Genomic DNA, 18,893 nt, shown 5'->3' with positions numbered 1-18,893 from the left:
TGCTCCAGGTCTCCCATGTCACCCAGTGCAGCCCCCAGTGCTCCGGGTGTCCCGTGTCACCCAGTGCAGCCCCCAGTGCTCCGGGTGTCCCGTGTCATCCAGTGCAGCCCCCAGTGCTTCAGGTGTCCCGTGTCATCCAGTGCAGCCCCCAGTGCTCCGGGTGTCCCGTGTCACCCAGTGCAGCCCCCAGTGCTCCGGGTGTCCCGTGTCACCCAGTGCAGCACCCAGTGCAGCCCCCAGTGCTCCGGGTGTCCCGTGGCACCTGGCGCAGCCCCCGGCACTCCGGGTGTCCCACGTCACCCGTTGCTGTCCCCGGGGTGTGGGACACACGTGGCCAGTCCCAGGCGCCGTTACCGTCTGCAGAGCCGCCTGCGGTGTGTCCAGCGGCTGTGACCGTTTCCATTGTCCCCCCCGGGTCACCCCGCGCAGCCTGGGGGGCCAGAACACCCCTTGTACCCGGTGCCGGGGTCGGTTCCTGCTCCTGCCCGGGGGGCTCGCGCTGAGTCCAGGCTCAGTCTCCTTTCCTGGCTCTGCAGCTCTGTCCCCAGGCCGAGCGGCTCCTTCCCTTGGGCTCATTGCCCACAGGTGAACTCGCTGCTGCTGGGCCCGGGGCAGAAACTGGGGGACACTGCACCCCGGAGCTGGACACCCCACCTGCCCTCCCACCCCAGGGCCAAACTCCCTCCCACCCCAGGGCCAAATTCCCCCCCAGTCCAGGTGCCAAACCCCCCCCTTCCCCAAAGCCCCCCAAGGGGATCCCCCAGAACGCAGCACCCCGGGCGCAGCTCTCAGCGCGTTTATTGGGGGGGCACCCCCTTGCCAGGGGAGGCGGTGGTAGCAGCGGTGCAGGGGGAGCCCAGAGCGGGGCTGGGGGACGGGGGGGTTGGGCGCAGCGCTGGGGGCAGGAACAGAGCGGATCTGCGGGGGCTGGAGCCACTTCAGGAGCCCTATGGGGGGAAAGGGGAGAAATGAGCAGCTGGGGGGTGGAGGGGGGTTCGGCCAGGGCGGGGGAGACGGACGTTACCTGCAGCCTGGGGAGCGCGGTGCCCTGAAACACAGAGACAAGGTCGGTGCTGGAGCAGAGGCAGCCCCCCCACACACAGCAGACACCCCGAACCCCGGGGACCCCCACCCAGCGCCCCCACACTCACCTTCTTGCGCATGTAGAGGAAGAGCCCCAGCGCCAGGAAGATGAGCCCCAGCACGAAGCCGCCCACCCCCGTCAGCATCTTGCTCCTGGCGCCGTCCGACTGCAGCTCTGCGGGCCCAGAGCAGCGGGTCAGGGCCGGGGGCCCGTCCCCCTCCCCACCCCAGGGAGCCGGGCCGGGCAGGACCTTACCCCAGAGCCGGGTGAGCGGGTGCTCCAGGCTGACGTGCTCCACCTGGCACGTGTAGGTCTCCCCGCGCTGGGGGGTGGTTTCCAGGAACACCAGCACCTGGTAGGTCCAGTCTCCGTTCTGGATCACGTCCGTGGACACCACGTGCTCCGTCTCCTCCTGCCCGTTCTTGAGCCACTTCACCTCAATCTCCGCCGGGTAAAACCCCGTCACGTGGCAAACCAGCCTGTCGGTCTGGGGCAGGGAGCTCGACTGCATGGGGGAGACCCTCACCTTGGGCTGCACTGGGGGAGAGGGAGAGAGCTGGGAGGGGCTGGGGCAGCACTGGGACCACCCAGCCCAGCCCAGGGCTGTCCCTGCGGTCCCCATGCAGGGAGGGGACAAGGGACTCGTGCCATGGACGGGCGCAGGGGGTGACCACCAAGCACGGCACGGACACCCTGTCCCCCCCGCCAGCCCGGGACTGGGCTGTGTCTGTCCCCACGATGATCTGTCACACACTCACCTTTCCTGTCCACAGTGAAAGGAGTCGCCACCCCGTAGTTGTGTCGGCAGAACCTGTCCACCTCAGCCTGTCTCTGCTCCAGTAAGTCCGGCTGGCTGTTCCAGTACTTGGCATCAGGCTCCCCCAGGGGGGTGTCAGCCACATAGAGCCCCACGTCGCTGTCGAAGTGCGTAATCTGCTGCTCGTTGTAGATGTACCTGTGCACAAACCTCACCTGATCGGTGCCGTTGATGAACTGACACTCGAACTTCAACATCACCTGGAAGACCCCTGTTGGTGAAAGGAGGTGGGTCAGTCTGGCCAGTTCCCCACACCAGGCTCCCTCAGCCCCCCAGGGAGGTTCCATGGAGCCCCCTCCCCATCCCCACTGTCCCCCAGCCTCCCCCACAGCAACACGGCCGGTGTGATCCTGAGCCGGTGAGGACTCAACGTCCTGGCCTGGGGACAGGGAGGAGCCAGAGAGGACCCGGGGGATCTGAGGAGGGGAGACGGTCACCCAGTGTCAGGGAGCAGGAGGGGACACGGGAAGGGGGGAGTGCGGGGATGAACCCAAGGGAAGGGACCAGAGCAGCACTGAGCCCAGGGGATGTTCCTGGGGTTCAGCAAAGTGGGGGAGCATCTCCCCCAAACCGGGAACTGGGTGGCACCTGAGCCCAGCGCTCCCAGCCCCCACAGAGGACAAACGAGACAAGGGGTGCGGCGGGGGCAGCCCGCACACACCCGCAGTGTCCCCCGCAGCAGGTCCCCTCCTCACCGCGTCCCCACCAGCACCCAGCCCCTCCCCGGGCACGTGTGGGATCCGTCCCACCAACCCCCTCCCCACACGGACGGTCCCTGCTCACCCGAGGTCTGCTGCCCACGAGCCGGGGGCGCTCCCAGCGCCACCAGTGCCACCAGCACGGCCACAGCTCCCACAGCACGACCCGTGGCCATCGCCGCTCCCAGCAGAGGCTGCAAAGGCGCTGGGACCCCCGAGCCAGGCGGACTCTGCCAGTTCGGGGAATCACCCCGTCCTGCCCAGTGCCGCGCCCGGGACCAGTGAGCGGCGGGGCTGGGCAGCATCACCCGTCACCAGGCAGAGCTGCGCCACGCAGGGCTCGGGCTGACACTTGGCCCGCGCTGGAGCCCTGAGCCCGGGGGAGCGGCTGCCGGCCCCCCCAGCACTGGGGCTCCCCGGCCCCGGCGGCCCCCACTGCCGCCCTCCGCCGAGCCCTCTCCAGGGGTCTGCACGGCCCCAGTTCATCAGTGCAGCCCTGCGGGACCCGTCTGTGTGTCCGTCCGTCTGTCTGCTCCGCAGGGCGCTCTGCGCTGCTGCTCTGCCTGGGAACACCCGAGTCACCAGCAGGGCGCCCTCCCATTGGCTGAGCCCCGGGGGGCCCCGTCCCGCGGGCACAGGCCCCCAGCACCCAGTTCCCGGCCAAGAGCAGCGCCGGCCCCTCGCCCGGTCCCGCTCTCGCTGCCCGGTGCCACGAGCGGCCATGGCCGGAGGACGGGGCGTCCTGCTGGCGCTGCTGGCGCTGCTGACCCTGCCGGCCGCGGGGGCCGTGAAAGGTGCGTGAGGGCACCGGGACGGGGTGGTGGGTCTGGGGGCAGAGCTGGGCACGGGGTGCCCTGGAGCCCTGGGCTGGGGCTGTGGGGACGGTGCCGGGGCTGAGGCAGCGCCCTGGGCACGGGGAGCTCCATCCCCCCATGGCTGTGGGTAACCCCTGTTGGGGAGGGGTCCCAGGCGCACCCCAGCAGGGCAGGACAGGCTGCGGAGAAGGGACCGGGACACTGTTCCTGGAGCTCCCCTTGCCCAGCTCCCCCTGCCCTGAGTCACCCAACTCCGTGGGTCGGGTCCCTGCAGCACCCACTGCTTCTGGGCATCAATCGCAGCAGCTGTGCCCCACAGCTCGGGCAGGTCACTGTGTGGGGCACGAGTGACAGTGCCCAAGTCCCTGGGGCCCTGGGACCAGCGCCGCACCCCACAGCACCTTTGGGGACAGGCCCTGTGATCCCCACAGCACCTTTTGGGACAGGCCCTGTGGTCCCCACAGCCTGTCACTGGCCCGGCCTCAGGGGATGAGAAGGGAAACCTCCCGAGGGCATGGAGGTGCTGGTGCTGGGGACAGAGCGGTGAGGGGAGGGGTGTCAGCATCTGCCCAGCCCTGCGGGACCCCGGGGATGGGGGAGGCTCCGGGTGGGCTGTTCCCCCCATCAGGGTCCCTGTGCTCTCACAGAGTCCCCATGGGGAGCTGGGGGAGCCCTGTGGCGCTGGGAGGGGCACTGACCTGACTGCCTGTCCCTTCCCAGTGGGGAACGTACTGATCCAGGCAGAGTTCTACCAGCGGGATGAAAGGCTGCAGCAGGAGGGCGGCGAGTTCATGTTTGATTTCGATGGGGATGAGATCTTCCACGTGGACCTGCAGAAGACTGAGACGGTCTGGCGCCTGCCCGAGTTCGGGGAATTTGCCGGCTTCCAGGCACAGGGAGCGCTGCAGAACATGGCTATAGACAAACAAAACTTGGAGATCTTGATGAAAAGGTCCAACCACTCACGAGGAACCATTGGTAACAACCCGGCCATGGCACGGCCAGTGCTGTCACCCTGGGGTCCCTGCCAGGGCTGTCGCTTCCACACCCTCGGCCCAGCCGGCAGCGGGTGCTCAGCGCCTGGTCCCCTGGAACACGAGGGACCAGGCACAGCCCCACAACTGCGGCTGGGGGGTCTCTGGAGCCCGAGGCCAGGTCTATGGGGCAGGAAACCTCAGCCCAGCCCAAGGCCAACCCCAGGCTGCACTAACCCTTTCTCCATCTCCCCAGTGCCACCCGAGGTGACGGTGTTCTCTGAGGACCCTGTGGAGCTGGAGGACCCCAACGTCCTGATCTGCTACGTGGACAAGTTCCGGCCATCCGTGATCTCCATCACGTGGCTCAGGAACGGGAAGGAGGTGCAGGACGGAGTCTTCGAGACCGTTTTCTACCCACGGGAGGACAACAGCTTCCGCAAGTTCTCCTACCTGCCCTTCGTCCCCACCCGGGGGGACTACTACGACTGCCGTGTGGAGCACGAGGGGCTGTCCACCGCCCTCCTGAAGCACTGGGGTGAGCATGGGGGCTGGGCTGGGCCCGGACGCCTGGGTCCCCTCCCCTCCCCTCGCAGCAGCGCTGGGAGCTCAGCACCCACCCTCACCCCCCGCAGAGCCCGAGCTGCCGCTCCCCGCCTCCGAGAGCACCGAGACCGTGGTGTGCGCCCTGGGCCTGGCCGTGGGCATCGTCGGCATCGTCGTGGGCACCATCCTCATCATCAAGGCCATGAAGATGAACAGCGCCCGCAACCGGCGGGACCCCTTGTGAGGAGGAGCCCACGGTGCCCCCTCAGCCCTGCGCCCCCCGCCTGCCCCCCCGTGTGCCCCATACCCAGCTCCGTCCCCACAGCCCAGCCCTGTGTCCCCGTGTCAACCAGCCCTGTGTCCCCGTGTCAACCAGCTCTGTGCCCACAGCCCCACCAGCCCATCCCGTGCCCCATGTCCCAGAGCAGCACCGCACATCCCCTGGGCCCCCCCGGTGCCCCCTGCTCTGCCCCATGGCCGCCCCACTGACCGGGGCTCTGGCTTTGCAGGCCCTGAGGAGCTTCTGAGCAGCAGTAAAGGTGGCTGGGGACAGCCTGGCACCACCGAAGCTGTTGTCACCGGGTCGTCTGTGCCCTGCTTGTCCTGGGGAAACAGTGGGGGGGGAATGGGGGGTGGGGGGATGTTGGGCTGGCAGGGACTTGGGGGGGCCAGGGGGAACAGAGTGGGGGGCAGGACGCCTGTGTCCTTGCAGGGTGGTGGGTGCCACATTGGGGCGCAGGGCGGTGTCCCATGGGGAGGGACAGAAGCAGCGATCGCTGGGGCGAGACAGGTGCCCCGATCGCCCCTCACACCCACCGCAGCGGGGCCAGGCACCGGGACAGGGACACGGAGCCACCGACCAGGGCAGGTGAGGGGACCCATGACCCCTCATCCCCGTCCCTGATCCATCCAGGCTCTGCTGCCCACCCCTTCCCCACACAACGGGGTGTTCCCCCCTCGCACTGTCCCCCACACTCGGCAGCCATGGGGCAAGCAAACACTTCTGATCCCCTCCAAGGACTTGGAGCCTTGTCAACAGGCTCATGGGCAAGTGACCCACCCCTACCCCACTGTCCCCAAACAACCAGGGCCGGGGGTACCAGGGACACTTTATTAGGCAGAACCAGAGCAGTTCGGGGCCACCAGCACAGGGTCCTGGGGACCCCGGGGCTGCAGAGCAGGGACGATGAAGCTGGGCTGGGGCAGGAGGGACGGGGTGACCCCAGGATCAGCGTGGGGACATGGGGCACCGGGACGGGGCAGTGCGAGGCGGAGGTGGCACCGTGGGACAGAGGATGGGCAGCGGTGGAGCAGATCTGCAGGAGATCGTTCAGGAGCCCTGTGGGGAGAGAGAGGGGTGACCATGGGGATGGGGATGGGGTGTCCACAGGGCACTGCCCCAGTGCTATTGGGGCACACTCCATAGGGATGTGGTGGCCCTGGGGCAGGGGGGGACCAGCCCACTCGGGGACAGTGGAGCAGGGCGGGGGAGACGGACGTTACCTGCAGCCTGGGGAGCACGGTGCCCTGAAACACAGAGACAAGGTCGGTGCTGGAGCAGAGGCAGCCCCCCCACACACAGCAGACACCCCGAACCCCGGGGACCCCCACCCAGCGCCCCCACACTCACCTTCTTGCGCATGTAGAGGAAGAGCCCCAGCGCCAGGAAGATGAGCCCCAGCACGAAGCCGCCCACCCCCGTCAGCATCTTGCTCCTGGCGCCGTCCGACTGCAGCTCTGCGGGCCCAGAGCAGCGGGTCAGGGCCGGGGGCCCGTCCTCCTCCCCACCCCAGGGAGCCGGGCCGGGCAGGACCTTACCCCAGAGCCGGGTGAGCGGGTGCTCCAGGCTGACGTGCTCCACCTGGCACGTGTAGGTCTCCCCGCGCTGGGGGGTGGTTTCCAGGAACACCAGCACCTGGTAGGTCCAGTCTCCGTTCTGGATCACGTCCGTGGACACCACGTGCTCCGTCTCCTCCTGCCCGTTCTTGAGCCACTTCACCTCAATCTCCGCCGGGTAAAACCCCGTCACGTGGCAAACCAGCCTGTCGGTCTGGGGCAGGGAGCTCGACTGCATGGGGGAGACCCTCACCTTGGGCTGCACTGGGGGAGAGGGAGAGAGCTGGGAGGGGCTGGGACAGCACTGGGACCACCCAGCCCAGCCCAGGGCTGTCCCTGCGGTCCCCATGCAGGGAGGGGACAAGGGACTCGTGCCATGGACGGGCGCAGGGGGTGACCACCAAGCACGGCACGGACACCCTGTCCCCCCCGCCAGCCCGGGACTGGGCTGTGTCTGTCCCCAAGATGATCTGCTGCACACTCACCTTTCCTGTCCACAGTGAAAGGAGCATGCACCCCGTAGTTGTGTCGGCAGAACGTGTCCACCTCAGCCTGTCTCTGCTCCAGTAAGTCTGGCTGGCTGTTCAAGTACTTGGCAGAAGGCTCCCCCAGGGGGGTGTCAGCCACATAGAGCCCCACGTCGCTGTCAAAGTGCACGTACTGCTCCCGGTTGTAGATGTAAGTCTCCACAAACCTCACCTGCTCCGTGCCGTTGATGAACTGACACTCGGACTCAGACATCTCCAGGAAGACCCCTGGTAGCACAGGGAGGGTGGGGTCAGTCTGGCCAGTTCCCCACACCAGGCTCCCTCAGCCCCCCAGGGAGGTTCCATGGAGCCCCCTCCCCATCCCCACTGTCCCCCAGCCTCCCCCACAGCAACACGGCCGGTGTGATCCTGAGCCGGTGAGGACTCAATGTCCTGGCCTGGGGACAGGGAGGAGCCAGAGAGGACCCGGGGGATCTGAGGAGGGGAGACGGTCACCCAATGTCAGGGAGCAGGAGGGGACACGGGAAGGGGGGAGTGCGGGGATGAACCCAAGGGAAGGGACCAGAGCAGCACTGAGCCCAGGGGATGTTCCTGGGGTTCAGCAAAGTGGGGGAGCATCTCCCCCAAACCGGGAACTGAGTCTCACCTGAGCCCAGCGCTCCCAGTCCCCGCAGAGGACAAACGAGACAAGGGGTGCGGCGGGGGCAGCCCGCACACACCCGCAGTGTCCCCCGCAGCAGGTCCCCTCCTCACCGCGTCCCCACCAGCACCCAGCCCCTCCCCGGGCACGTGTGGGATCCGTCCCACCAACCCCCTCCCCACACGGACGGTCCCTGCTCACCCGAGGTCTGCTGCCCACGAGCCGGGGGCGCTCCCAGCGCCACCAGTGCCACCAGCACGGCCACAGCTCCCACAGCACGACCCGTGGCCATCGCCGCTCCCAGCAGAGGCTGCAAAGGCGCTGGGACCCCCGAGCCAGGCGGACTCTGCCAGTTCGGGGAATCACCCCGTCCTGCCCAGTGCCGCGCCCGGGACCAGTGAGCGGCGGGGCTGGGCAGCATCACCCGTCACCAGGCAGAGCTGCGCCACGCAGGGCTCGGGCTGACACTTGGCCCGCGCTGGAGCCCTGAGCCCGGGGGAGCGGCTGCCGGCCCCCCCAGCACTGGGGCTCCCCGGCCCCGGCGGCCCCCAGTGCCGCCCTCCGCCGAGCCCTCTCCAGGGGTCTGCACGGCCCCAGTTCATCAGTGCAGCCCTGCGGGACCCGTCTGTGTGTCCGTCCGTCTGTCTGCTCCGCAGGGCGCTCTGCGCTGCTGCTCTGCCTGGGAACACCCGAGTCACCAGCAGGGCGCCCTCCCATTGGCTGAGCCCCGGGGGGCCCCGTCCCGCGGGCACAGGCCCCCAGCACCCAGTTCCCGGCCAAGAGCAGCGCCGGCCCCTCGCCCGGTCCCGCTCTCGCTGCCCGGTGCCACGAGCGGCCATGGCCGGAGGACGGGGCGTCCTGCTGGCGCTGCTGGCGCTGCTGACCCTGCCGGCCGCGGGGGCCGTGAAAGGTGCGTGAGGGCACCGGGACGGGGTGGTGGGTCTGGGGGCAGAGCTGGGCACGGGGTGCCCTGGAGCCCCGGGCTGGGGCTGTGGGGACGGTGCCGGGGCTGAGGCAGCGCCCTGGGCACGGGGAGCTCCGTCCCCCCATGGCTGTGGGTAACCCCTGCTGGGGAGGGGTCCCAGGCGCACCCCAGCAGGGCAGGACAGGCTGCGAAGGAGGGACCAGGACGCTGTTCCTGGAGCTCCCCTGGCCCAGCTCCCCCTGCACTGAGTCACCCAGCTCTGTGGGTCAGGTCCCTGCAGCACCCGCTGCTCCTGGGCATCAATCGCAGCAGCTGTGCCCCACAGCTCGGGCAGGTCACTGTGTGGGGCACGAGTGACAGTGCCCAAGTCCCTGGGGCCCTGGGACCAGTGCCGCACCCCACAGCACCTTTGGGGACAGGCCCTGTGGTCCCCACAGCCTGTCACTGGCCCGGCCTCAGGGGATGAGAAGGGAAACCTCCCGAGGGCATGGAGGTGCTGGTGCTGGGGACAGAGCGGTGAGGGGAGGGGTGTCAGCATCTGCCCAGCCCTGCGGGACCCCGGGGATGGGGGAGGCTCTGGGTGGGCTGTTCCCCCCATCAGGGTCCCTGTGCTCTCACAGTGTCCCCATGGGGAGCCTATGGGGAGATGGGGGAGCCCTGTGGCGCTGGGAGGGGCACTGACCTGACTGCCTGTCCCTTCCCAGTGGGGCACGTGGAGGTCCAGGTTGACTTATACCAGCGGGATGAAAGGCTGCAGCAGGAGGGCGGCGAGTTCATGTTTGATTTCGATGGGGACGAGATCTTCCACATGGACCTGCAGAAGAAAGAGACCGTGTGGCGCCTGCCTGAGTTCAGCGAATACACCAGCTTCCAGGCACAGGGAGCGCTGCAGAACATGGTTGTAATGAAACAGAACTTGGAGAACGATATGGAAAGGTCCAACCGCTCTCAGGGAACCATCGGTAACAACCCGGCCATGGCACGGCCAGTGCTGTCACCCCCGGGGATGTCACTCCCACATCCTCGGCCCAGCTGGCAGCGGGTGTTCAGCGCCCTGGTCCCCTGGAGCAAGGGGAACCGGGCACAGCCCAAGGCCAACCCCAGGCTGCACTAACCCCTTCTGCATCTCCTCAGCACCACCTGAGGTGACGGTGTTCTCTGAGGACCCTGTGGAGCTGGAGGACCCCAACGTCCTGATCTGCTACGTGCACAAGTTCTGGCCACCCGTGATCTCCATCACGTGGCTCAGGAACGGGAAGGAGGTGCAGGACGGAGTCTTCGAGACCGTTTTCTACCGAGGGCAGGACCGCACCTTCCGCAAGTTCTCCTACCTGCCCTTCGTCCCCACCCGGGGGGACTACTACGACTGCCGTGTGGAGCACGAGGGGCTGTCCACCGCCCTCCTGAAGCACTGGGGTGAGCATGGGGGCTGGGCTGGGCCCGGACGCCTGGGTCCCCTCCCCTCGCAGGCAGCGCTGGGAGCTCAGCACCCACCCTCACCCCCCGCAGAGCCCGAGCTGCCGCTCCCCACCTCCGAGAGCACCGAGACCCTGGTGTGTGCCCTGGGCCTGGCCGTGGGCATCGTCGGCATCGTCGTGGGCACCATCCTCATCATCAAGGCCATGAAGATGAACAGCGCCCGCAACCAGCGGGGCCTCTTGTGAGGCGGCAGAGCCCAGGGCTCCCTGCAGCCCCCACCCTCAGCCAGCCCCGCTTCAGCCAGGGGGGATCTGCTCACCTCGGTGCTCTGTGTCCCTGCCCCACCTCCTCTGCACCCCCTTGTCCCGTGTGCACTACGCACACCCATGTTGGGGCCGTGCCCAGAGCCAGACCCACCAGGGCCCATCCCTGTGCCCATCTCCAGCTGCAGACGCCACATCTCCCTGCCCAGACGTGGGGTCTCCCCTGCAGACCCCTGAAGGGAAGGGAGGTGTCTCCTGCCCCACAGCTGCCCCACAGCGCACAGTCCCACACCCCCCACTCCTGCTCTGCTGCTTTGTCGCCACAATAAAGTGGGTTGGGTTGATCCTGCTGGGTGACCCTCACTCCAAGACCCTTCTCTGCACCATGCAGCAGGTGACGGCAGCTCCACAAGCCCCTCGGCCTCCGGGTGATCTATGGGGTGGAGCTCCAGGGATTTAGGAGGGATTGGGTGACTTCAGGACTCCCAGGTTCTCCCAGCCAAGGTAGGTGGCATCTCAGCACCTCTAAGGGACGGTCCCATGGGGGACGTGCCCACTGGTGGCCCATGGACACGGTCACACTCACGGCAAGGCCAGAAGGGGCTCTGGGACAGGCCCACCCATCCACACCACAGGCACCAACAGGGGCCCTGGGGGATGTGTCTCCCCGGGTGTGGGGAGCGACAACAGCAGGTCCTGGGCAGGGGGAGCCCTCGCTGGCTCCACCAGTGTCCAGGGAGCCCCCCAGGGGTGGTTGGGCTCCACGACACCGCTGTTCACCCCACAGGTGCGAGGGCGCAGTGGCTGACGCCCCTGCAGGGTTAAAGGCCAAGGGACAACACAGAGGGCGAACAGGCGGAGTACAGGCAATGGGACCGGTTCAACCTACAGGCATCACACCCCACGCACGTGAACGTACCCTGAGCGGCGGAGGGGAGCCCCGAGAGCTGTTGCCCAGGGTGTGGCGGGGAGCAAGGCTGGACCTTGCCCTCAGCCAGACCAGTTCTCCCAGCAGCAGCTTTGCGTGCTGACTGCTGAGACGCCACGGCCCGGCTCAGGAAGCCTCCGGCAGCGCCTATTCTGGTTCCTCTTTGCTGCCCGGGTCTGTGGGCTCTGCGCACGAGGCTCGTGCGCGTGGGCCGGGGGTGGCGGGGGGCTCCGTGGGACCTGGCACGGCCCCCGTGCAGAGCCCGGGCTGGAGACCTTTGCTACTGGAGCTCCAGTTTGTGCCCACGACAGGGTCCGTCCCACAGGCCAGGGACGCGCTGAGCCCCACGTGCGAGCCTCACATGCCATGATCAAGATGGGGACACAAACTGGCAAACCCACCATTGCCGTGGGGCTGTGGAGGAGAGGAGGAAACGCCCCGACAAGAAGCAAATCCCTCCCGGGAGCAGTGACATGGAGCAGGCAGCACAGCAGCTCGGGGTCTGCTTCCCCCCTCGCTAGGAGGGGAAGATGCGGCCGGAACAGAAAGCGGACGACGCACAGCGAGGAGGATGTGAAACCCGGCCGCCTCGCACGTGGGTGACACGCTGGGGGTGCGTGGGGACACCAGTGGCACCCACCTGAGCCCCCAGTGGAAGTGGTGAGGGCCGACCAGCACGGAGCAGAACCGCCTGGAGACAAGTGTCTCTAGGGCAAAAATCGCAGAAACAGGCAAGCCCGCAGCCCCGGCATCACCCGGTGGTGATCGGGCAGAACCAGGGTCAACGTGGCGCTGGTCCCCATCGTGGGTCTGTCCCCCCACGCTGCGCCCCGAGCTCAGCGCTGGGGCCACCAGCACGCCCTGGGGACACGGCCGGGGCAGAGGGGAACGCGACGCTTGTCCCTCGGTGCCGCGACACGTGCTGCGGAGCGGCCGCTGTGCTGGGAGCCGCGCTGCCCGGAGTCTGCCGGAGACTGGTGACGCGGGCAGTGCCGCCTGCTGATTGGCTGGGCTGGGGTTACTGGAGAGCAGCCGCGGCCCTTTCCCCGAAACGGCGGCGGGGGCGGAGGGGGGGACACCGGCTTGGGTGGAAATCCCCTGTCCCTGAGCCGGCAGGACGGACGGACGGACGGACATAAGGGCAGACAGACAGACAGACAGAAGGACAGGCAGACAGACCCCGCGGGGTCGGCGGTCGCTGCCGCCTCCCCACCGCAGCACCGGCTTCAGTAACAACCCAATAGTTTCCACTCAATAATTACAAATCGATTAAAAAGGGATAGAACATTCAGCCTGAGGCTGTTCGAGCCTTCACTCTGACCCTCCTCATCCTCCCAGCCTGCACATGGACGCATCAGAAACACCTCAGAAATGACGGCATCCGCCTCCTCCGCACTTTGCAAGTTGAAATAATGAATGAACAAAAGAGGGCAACGCGGGCACCACGTAAGAGCGCAATATACAGCCCCTGAAATCATAAACGCCCCGGAGAAAACCAACAGAACGAGGCTATTTAAAAACTCTGCTGTATCTATACATTCCGGGGACTGTTTTACATGAGGGTTCACAGCTCGATATCTCAGTCTCAACCCCTAAATTCACCTGTGAATACAGCTACCAGTATGTATACAGGTATCTGTATGTTGTGGGGACTGTTGTAAATAAAATCCTTATGTAAATAAGGATTCACAGCTCGATATCTCAGTCCCCCCCCTAAATTCACCTGTGAATACAGCTACCAGTATGTATACAGGTATCTATATATTCTGGGTAGACTGTTTGACATGAGGATTCATAGTTCAATGTCTCAGTCCCTTCCCCCAAATTAACCTGTAAATACAGCTATCAATATGTATACAGGTATCTATATGTTCTGGGTAGACTGTTTGACATAAGGACTCACAGTTCAATGTCTCAGTCCCCCCCTAAATTAACCAGTAAATAAAGCTATCAACATGTATACAGGTATCTATACATTCCGGGGACTGTTTGACATGAGGACTCGCAGTTCAATGTCTCAGTCCCCCCCTAAATTAACCTGTGAATACAGCTACCAGTATGTATACAGGTATCTATATATTCTGGGTAGACTGTTTGACATGAGGATTCGTAGTTCGATGCCCCTCGGTCCCCCCCCGAGTGCTTTCGGGGCCGCCCCTCGCGGGAAAAGCCGCCGGTTCTCACCTGGAGCGGCGCCGCTGCCCGACGGGGACGCGGGGCGGGACGGGCCGGAGGCTGCGGGACGGGCCGGAGGCTGCGGGACGAGCCGGAGGCTGCGGGACTGGGCCGGGGAGCTGCGAGGAACGGCCCGGGGACTGCGGGACCGGCCCGGGGAGCTGCGGGGACTGGTCCGGGGAGCTGCGGGGACTGGTCCGGGGAGCTGTGGGACCGGCCCGGGGAGCTGTGGGACCGGCCCGGGGAGCTGCGGGACGGACCCGGGGAGTTGAGGGATCGGCCCGGGGAGCTGCGGGGACCGGCCCGGGGAGCTGCGGGACCGGCCCGGGGAGCTGCGGGACCGGCCCGGGGAGCTGCGGGACCGGCCCGGGGAGGCTGCGAGACTGGTCCGGGGAGCTGTGGGACCGGCCCGGGGAGCTGTGGGACCGGCCCGGGGAGTTGAGGGACCGACCCGAGGAGCTGCGGGGACTGGTCCGGGGAGCTGCGGGGAACGGCCCCGAGGAGCTGCGGGGACCGGCCCGGGGAGCTGTGGAACCGGTCCGGGGAGCAGTGGGGACTGGTCCGGGGAGCTGCGGGGAACGGCCCCGGGGAGCTGCGGGACAGACGCGGGGAGTTGAGGGATCGGCCCGGGGAGCTGTGGGGATCGGCCCGGGGAGCTGTGGGGATCGGCCCGGGGAGCTGTGGGGATCGGCCCGGGGAGCTGCGGGACCGGCCTGGGGTCTGCGAGGACCGGCCCGGAGGCTGGAAGGACCGGCCCGGCGCCACCAAGCGACCGCTCAGCGCCCGTCGCCCGTCGCTCCCCGCTCTGCTGCCGCTCTGCTGCCGTTCATCACCTCAGCGCAGGCTCGCGCCGTTCCCGCCCTTTTATCGCCCCCTCAGCCTCGCGCCGTTCCCGCCCTTTTATCGCCCCCTCAGCCTCGCGCCGTTCCCGCCCTTTTATCGCCCCCTCAGCCTCGCGCCGTTCCCGCCCTTTTATCGCCCCCTCAGCCTCGCGCCGTTCCCGCCCTTTTTACTCCCCCTCAGCCTCGCGCCGTTCCCGCCCTTTCTGTTCCCGGGCTCTTTTGTGTTATTTTCTCTTATTTTCTTGTATATTTGCGGTTTTTTTTTGGATTTGTGCATTTTCTCGTTTGTTGCTCTTTTGCTTCTTCCGTGTTCCGTTTGCTTTTTGTCTTCGTTTCGTGCTTTTTTCCTCACTTGCGTTTGTTTTGTGGGGTTTTTTTCTTCGCATTTTCTTCTTTTTTCTTGCCTTTTTTTTAACCATTTCCCTCCTTTTCTCCCCCATTTCCAAGCCCGCTGCAGGACGGACCAAATCACACCCAGAATCGACAAAAAGAAACAACAAGAAAACCCACAAACCTCCCAAAAGCAGCAAAATTAGAGATGATCTATTACAACACTTTAAGAATCGCTCACAAAGCTTCGCCCGGGCGGCCGCCCCCTCTGCTTCTTAAGAAAACTCAAAAGCAAACGTTGGCGCCCTTTAAATGTCTCATTTTCAAGAAAATTATATTTTTTTACATTTATTTTCACTCATTTCCCCCCTCAGCGCGTTCGCCTCATGCAGAAATTCCCTTTTGTGTGGTGTTTTTGGGGGGTCCCAAGCGGGCGCCGCGGGGTCCCAATGGCTGTGTCCACTCCTTTAAATAACGCAATTAATTTACAATATAAAATAAAGCGGAGTGAAAACACGAGGCCCCGCTCCCCGCTCCCCGCCGAGGGCGGGATGCTGTGAGGGACCCTTTGCAATGGCGGGTTGGCCCTTCGGAGCCGCTGAGCTTGACATTTGTCCCAATTAATGACCATTAATTAGCGGGATAATGAGGGATAACGAGGTGGCTGCCCCCTGTGTCCCATTCTGGACACGCGAGGGCCGTTGTGGTTGAATCCACACGGGACAGAGGGGGCTCGGTGTCACCCCAACCCACGCTCGCCATGTTTGACCGTCACCCCGTATGGCACCACAACCCCTTTGCTCCTCAAACAGGGCGGGGAGGGGAGGGGGGGAGGGGAGGGGAGAAGAGGGGAGGGGAGGGGAGAAGAGGGGAGGGGAGGGGAGAAGAGGGGAGGGGAGGGGAGGGGAGGGGTGGGGAGGGGAGGGGAGGGGAGGGGAGGGGAGGGGAAAGGGGAGGGGAGGGGAGGGGAGGGGAGGGGAGGGGAGGGGAGGGGAGGGGAGGGGAGGGGAGGGGAGGGGAAAGGGGAGGGGAGGGGAGGGGAGGGGAGAGGAAAGGGGAGGGGAGGGGAGGGGAGGGGAAAGGGGAGGGGAGGGGAGGGGAGGGGAGGGGAGGGGAGGGAAGGGAAGGGGAGGGGAGGGGAGGGGAGGGGAGGGGAGAGGAGAGGAAAGGGGAGGGGAGGGGAAAGGGGAGGGGAGGGGAGGGGAGGGGAAAGGGGAGGGGAGGGGAGGGGAAAGGGGAGGGGAGGGGAGGGGAAAGGGGAGGGGAGGGGAGGGGAGGGGAGGGGAGGGGAGGGGAGGGGAGAGGAAGGGAGGGGAGAGGAAGGGAGAGGAAGGGAGAGGAAGGGAGAGGAAGGGAGAGGAAGGGAGGGGAAGGGAGGGGAAGGGGAGGGGAGGAGGAGGCGAACCCCAGCACCATCCCCTCTGTTCGGTGTGGAAAATGATCCCTTCTATAAAATAATCCCTTAGATGCTGTGAGCGGGTGCCGGAGGGCGAGCGGGAGGGAGGGAGGAGGCAGCGCGGCTCTCTGGAGTCGTCTCCTCTCCGTGTCTCTCTATATTCAATATAGGTTTAATCTGAGTCTCATGGCGGTGTTGGGGTGCAGTCCTAGCCCAGGAAGCACGCCGGGCCCAGGCGGAAGCGGAGGTGCTGGCCGGGGGCGGCGGGGGCGGCGAGGCGCACGTCCCGCAGCGGGAGCTGCTCCGGACGGGGGGTGTTCAGCTCCAGCACCACGTGGCCCGAGGGGTCCTGGGGGTGGACATGGGGACGGGGTCGCCTGGGGCCTCGCATGGCGGCTGCTGATGCTCGGCCATGGGGACCCCACACGCCGCCATGGCTGGGGAGCGCGCTGGGGCGGCCATGGCCAGGGTGACCAGCATGGGGGGTTCCACCATCCCTCCACCCTTCCAACCCTCCAGTTCCATCATCCCTCCAGTTCCTTCATCCCTCCTGTTCCATCATCCCTCCAGTTCCTTCATCCCTCCTGTTCCATCATCCCTCCAGTTCCTTCATCCCTCCTGTTCCATCATCCCTCCTGTTCCATCATCCCTCCATGCCTCCAGTTCCTCTATCCCTTCAGTTCCTCCATCCCTCCATCGCTCCCGTTCCTCCATCCCTCCATTGCTCCTGTTCCTCCATCCTTCCATCCCTTCTGTTCCACCATCCCTCCAGTTCCATCATCCCTCCATCACTCCTGTTCCACCATCCCTCCATCCCTCCAGTTCCTCCAGTTCCACCATCCCTCGAGTTTTCCTCCATCCCTCCAGTTCCATCATCCCTCCATCCCTCCTGTTCCTCCAAGTTCCTCCAGTTCCACCTGTTCCACCATCCCTTCAGTTCCTTCAGTCCCTCCAGTTCCTCCATCCCTCCAGTTCCTCCAGTCCCTCCATCCCTTCAGTGCCTCCAACCCCATCACCAATGTCCCCAGTGTCCCCGCCGTCCCCGCCGCGCTCACCACGCAGCCGTCCTCCACCGCCTTGACGTAGGGGCTGCTGTGGTAGCCCAGCTCCTCCTCATTGGCCGCCAGGAAGCGCAGGGCGCGCCGGGGGTCGCCGGTGGCCGCGCCGGGCCGGCGCTGGCAGCCGTAGGTGAAGTTCTGCCGCGCCGAGACGCTCAGGAGCCGCAGGAACGTCAGCTGCACCACGCCCAGCGCCCGCGACTCCGAGTCCACGTAGGAGAACTGCGGGAACCACACACCAATTAACGTGTGACAATGGTCTGAGGGGTCTGCTGGGGTCCGGACCCCCCGGGGGAGGCGGCTGGGGAGGGGGAGATCATGGGAAGGGCTGCGAGGTTCAAGTTCAATGGGGGACGTTTCTCCATTGCCTTAGACAGCCCGCGGCGTCCTCACCCGGCTGCTCCAGCGCTGGGGATGCTCCTGGTCCAACGCCGACACCTTCACCTGGGGAGGGGAGGGAAAGAGGAGGGAAGGGAGGGGAGGGGAGGGGAGGAGGAGAGAGGGGAGGGGAGGGGAAGGGGAGGGGAAGGGGAGGGGAAGGGGAGGGGAAGGGGAGGGGAAGGGGAGGGGAAGGGGAGGGGAGGGGAGGGGAGGGGAGGGGAGGGGAGGGGAGGGAAGGGAAGGGAAGGGAAGGGAAGGGAAGGGAAGGGAAGGGAAGGGAAGGGAAGGGAAGGGAAGGGAAGGGAAGGGAAGGGAAGGGAAGGGAAGGGAAGGGAAGGGAAGGGAAGGGAAGGGAAGGGAAGGGAAGGGAGGGGAGGGGAGGGGAGGGGAGGGGAGGGGAAGGGAGGGGAAGGGAAGGGAAGGGAAGGGAAGGGAAGGGAAGGGAAGGGAAGGGAAGGGAAGGGAAGGGAAGGGAAGGGAAGGGAAGGGAAGGGAAGGGAAGGGAAGGGAAGGGAAGGGAAGGGAAGGGAAGGGAAGGGAAGGGAAGGGAAGGGAAGGGAAGGGAAGGGAAGGGAAGGGAAGGGAGGGGAAGGGAGGGGAAGGGAAGGGAAGGGAAGGGAAGGGAAGGGAAGGGAAGGGAAGGGAAGGGAAGGGAAGGGAAGGGAAGGGAAAGGAAGGGAAGGGAAGGGAAGGGAAGGGAAGGGAAGGGAAGGGAAGGGAAGGGAAGGGAAGGGAAGGGAGCAGGATAGAGGAGAGGGGAGGGGAGTGGAGAGGAGAGGAGAGGGAGAGGGAAAGTAAGAGGTGGCCATGAGCAAGTGGGGAGCCCCACAGCGCCCTCTTTGAATCACAGAATCATTTTGCTTGGAGGGACCCTCAGGACCATCCATCCAACCACAACCCAACTCCAGCACTGATCCCCGTCCCCGCCAACCTCTGAACGCCTTTTCAACCCCTCCAGGGTGGTGAGTCCAGCTCTGCCTGTTCAACCCCTTCCCATGGACAACTTGTTCCTCACACCCCACCTCAACCTCCCCCGGCGGGAGGAGAGAAGAGTCCAACCCCCTCCGTGCCCCAAGCTCCCTTAGGCCATTCGGAGATCAGCCTCCCCCCATCTCCTGCTCTCAGCTGACCCCCAGGTCCCCCCCGCGCCCCCTCACCTCCTGGGCGTCCTCGCTGGGGAACACGCAGGTCTCCCCGCCCGCCGTGAAGTTGCAGTAAACCTTGAAGGAGTCTCTGGCGCAGCCCTGGTTGGGGTCGATCCAGTACTCACCTGCGAGG

The 18,893-nt window shown here is 66.0% G+C and overlaps 5 protein-coding genes across 6 annotated transcripts in view; 2 read left to right on the top strand and 3 right to left on the bottom strand.

Annotated features, from left to right (window-relative positions):
• Positions 1–781: 781 nt before the first annotated feature.
• On the bottom strand, positions 782–3,030 carry LOC136114395 (class II histocompatibility antigen, B-L beta chain-like). The gene is made up of 6 exons (XM_065859750.2): positions 2,685–3,030; positions 1,843–2,112; positions 1,340–1,621; positions 1,152–1,258; positions 1,025–1,048; positions 782–947 (listed from the first exon to the last, which is right to left on the bottom strand). Exons 1-6 carry the CDS (start codon positions 2,902–2,904, stop codon positions 939–941), a joined length of 912 nt encoding a protein of 303 aa, XP_065715822.2. The 5' UTR covers positions 2,905–3,030; the 3' UTR covers positions 782–938.
• A 141-nt stretch (positions 3,031–3,171) lies between these two features.
• On the top strand, positions 3,172–5,502 carry LOC136114398 (HLA class II histocompatibility antigen, DR alpha chain-like). Its single transcript, XM_065859754.2, has 4 exons — positions 3,172–3,393; positions 4,135–4,392; positions 4,645–4,926; positions 5,024–5,502. The coding sequence occupies exons 1-4, from the start codon at positions 3,321–3,323 to the stop codon at positions 5,176–5,178; spliced, it is 768 nt and encodes a 255-aa protein (XP_065715826.1). The 5' UTR covers positions 3,172–3,320; the 3' UTR covers positions 5,179–5,502.
• Positions 5,503–6,546: 1,044 nt separating this feature from the next.
• On the bottom strand, positions 6,547–8,460 carry LOC136114396 (class II histocompatibility antigen, B-L beta chain-like; the record flags this gene model as incomplete). Its single annotated transcript, XM_065859752.2, has 4 exons — positions 8,100–8,460; positions 7,256–7,525; positions 6,753–7,034; positions 6,547–6,671 (listed from the first exon to the last, which is right to left on the bottom strand). Coding segments are annotated over exons 1-4 (897 nt in total), but the record flags the coding sequence as incomplete, so codon positions are not given.
• An 89-nt stretch (positions 8,461–8,549) lies between these two features.
• LOC136114399 (HLA class II histocompatibility antigen, DR alpha chain-like) lies at positions 8,550–10,868 on the top strand. Its single transcript, XM_065859755.2, has 4 exons — positions 8,550–8,808; positions 9,528–9,785; positions 9,958–10,239; positions 10,333–10,868. Exons 1-4 carry the CDS (start codon positions 8,736–8,738, stop codon positions 10,485–10,487), a joined length of 768 nt encoding a protein of 255 aa, XP_065715827.2. The 5' UTR covers positions 8,550–8,735; the 3' UTR covers positions 10,488–10,868.
• Positions 10,869–16,099: 5,231 nt separating this feature from the next.
• The window catches only part of COL11A2 (collagen type XI alpha 2 chain), a 34,771-nt gene continuing 31,977 nt past the window's right edge, over positions 16,100–18,893 (bottom strand). For both annotated transcript variants that reach the window (XM_071800927.1, XM_071800928.1), the window contains 4 exons: positions 18,773–18,885; positions 17,628–17,678; positions 17,232–17,456; positions 16,100–16,525 (listed from right to left, as the gene is read on the bottom strand). In XM_071800927.1, the coding sequence (XP_071657028.1) occupies positions 16,385–16,525; positions 17,232–17,456; positions 17,628–17,678; positions 18,773–18,885 (530 nt within the window). In that variant the 3' untranslated portion in view covers positions 16,100–16,384. The remainder of the gene's footprint in view (positions 16,526–17,231; positions 17,457–17,627; positions 17,679–18,772; positions 18,886–18,893) is intronic.

Source organism: Patagioenas fasciata, chromosome 34, assembly GCF_037038585.1.
Source record: "Patagioenas fasciata isolate bPatFas1 chromosome 34, bPatFas1.hap1, whole genome shotgun sequence".
Classification (NCBI taxonomy): domain Eukaryota; kingdom Metazoa; phylum Chordata; class Aves; order Columbiformes; family Columbidae; genus Patagioenas; species Patagioenas fasciata.
This window is presented reverse-complemented; position numbering and strand designations above follow the sequence as displayed.

Bases quoted from the DNA above. Each gene is read 5' to 3' on its own strand.
- LOC136114395 (XM_065859750.2), bottom strand. From the start codon at position 2,904: ATGCTGCCCAGCCCCGCCGCTCACTGGTCCCGGGCGCGGCACTGGGCA. The intron at 2,113-2,684 runs GTGAGCAGGGAC...TTTCACCAACAG, and splicing joins TCGTGGGCAGCAGACCTCGG to GGGTCTTCCAGGTGATGTTG. The intron at 1,622-1,842 runs GTGAGTGTGTGA...CCTCTCCCCCAG, and splicing joins TTTCACTGTGGACAGGAAAG to TGCAGCCCAAGGTGAGGGTC.
- LOC136114399 (XM_065859755.2), top strand. From the start codon at position 8,736: ATGGCCGGAGGACGGGGCGTCCTGCTGGCGCTGCTGGCGCTGCTGACC. The intron at 8,809-9,527 runs GTGCGTGAGGGC...GTCCCTTCCCAG, and splicing joins GGCCGCGGGGGCCGTGAAAG to TGGGGCACGTGGAGGTCCAG. The intron at 9,786-9,957 runs GTAACAACCCGG...GCATCTCCTCAG, and splicing joins CCGCTCTCAGGGAACCATCG to CACCACCTGAGGTGACGGTG.
- LOC136114398 (XM_065859754.2), top strand. From the start codon at position 3,321: ATGGCCGGAGGACGGGGCGTCCTGCTGGCGCTGCTGGCGCTGCTGACC. The intron at 3,394-4,134 runs GTGCGTGAGGGC...GTCCCTTCCCAG, and splicing joins GGCCGCGGGGGCCGTGAAAG to TGGGGAACGTACTGATCCAG. The intron at 4,927-5,023 runs GTGAGCATGGGG...CACCCCCCGCAG, and splicing joins CGCCCTCCTGAAGCACTGGG to AGCCCGAGCTGCCGCTCCCC.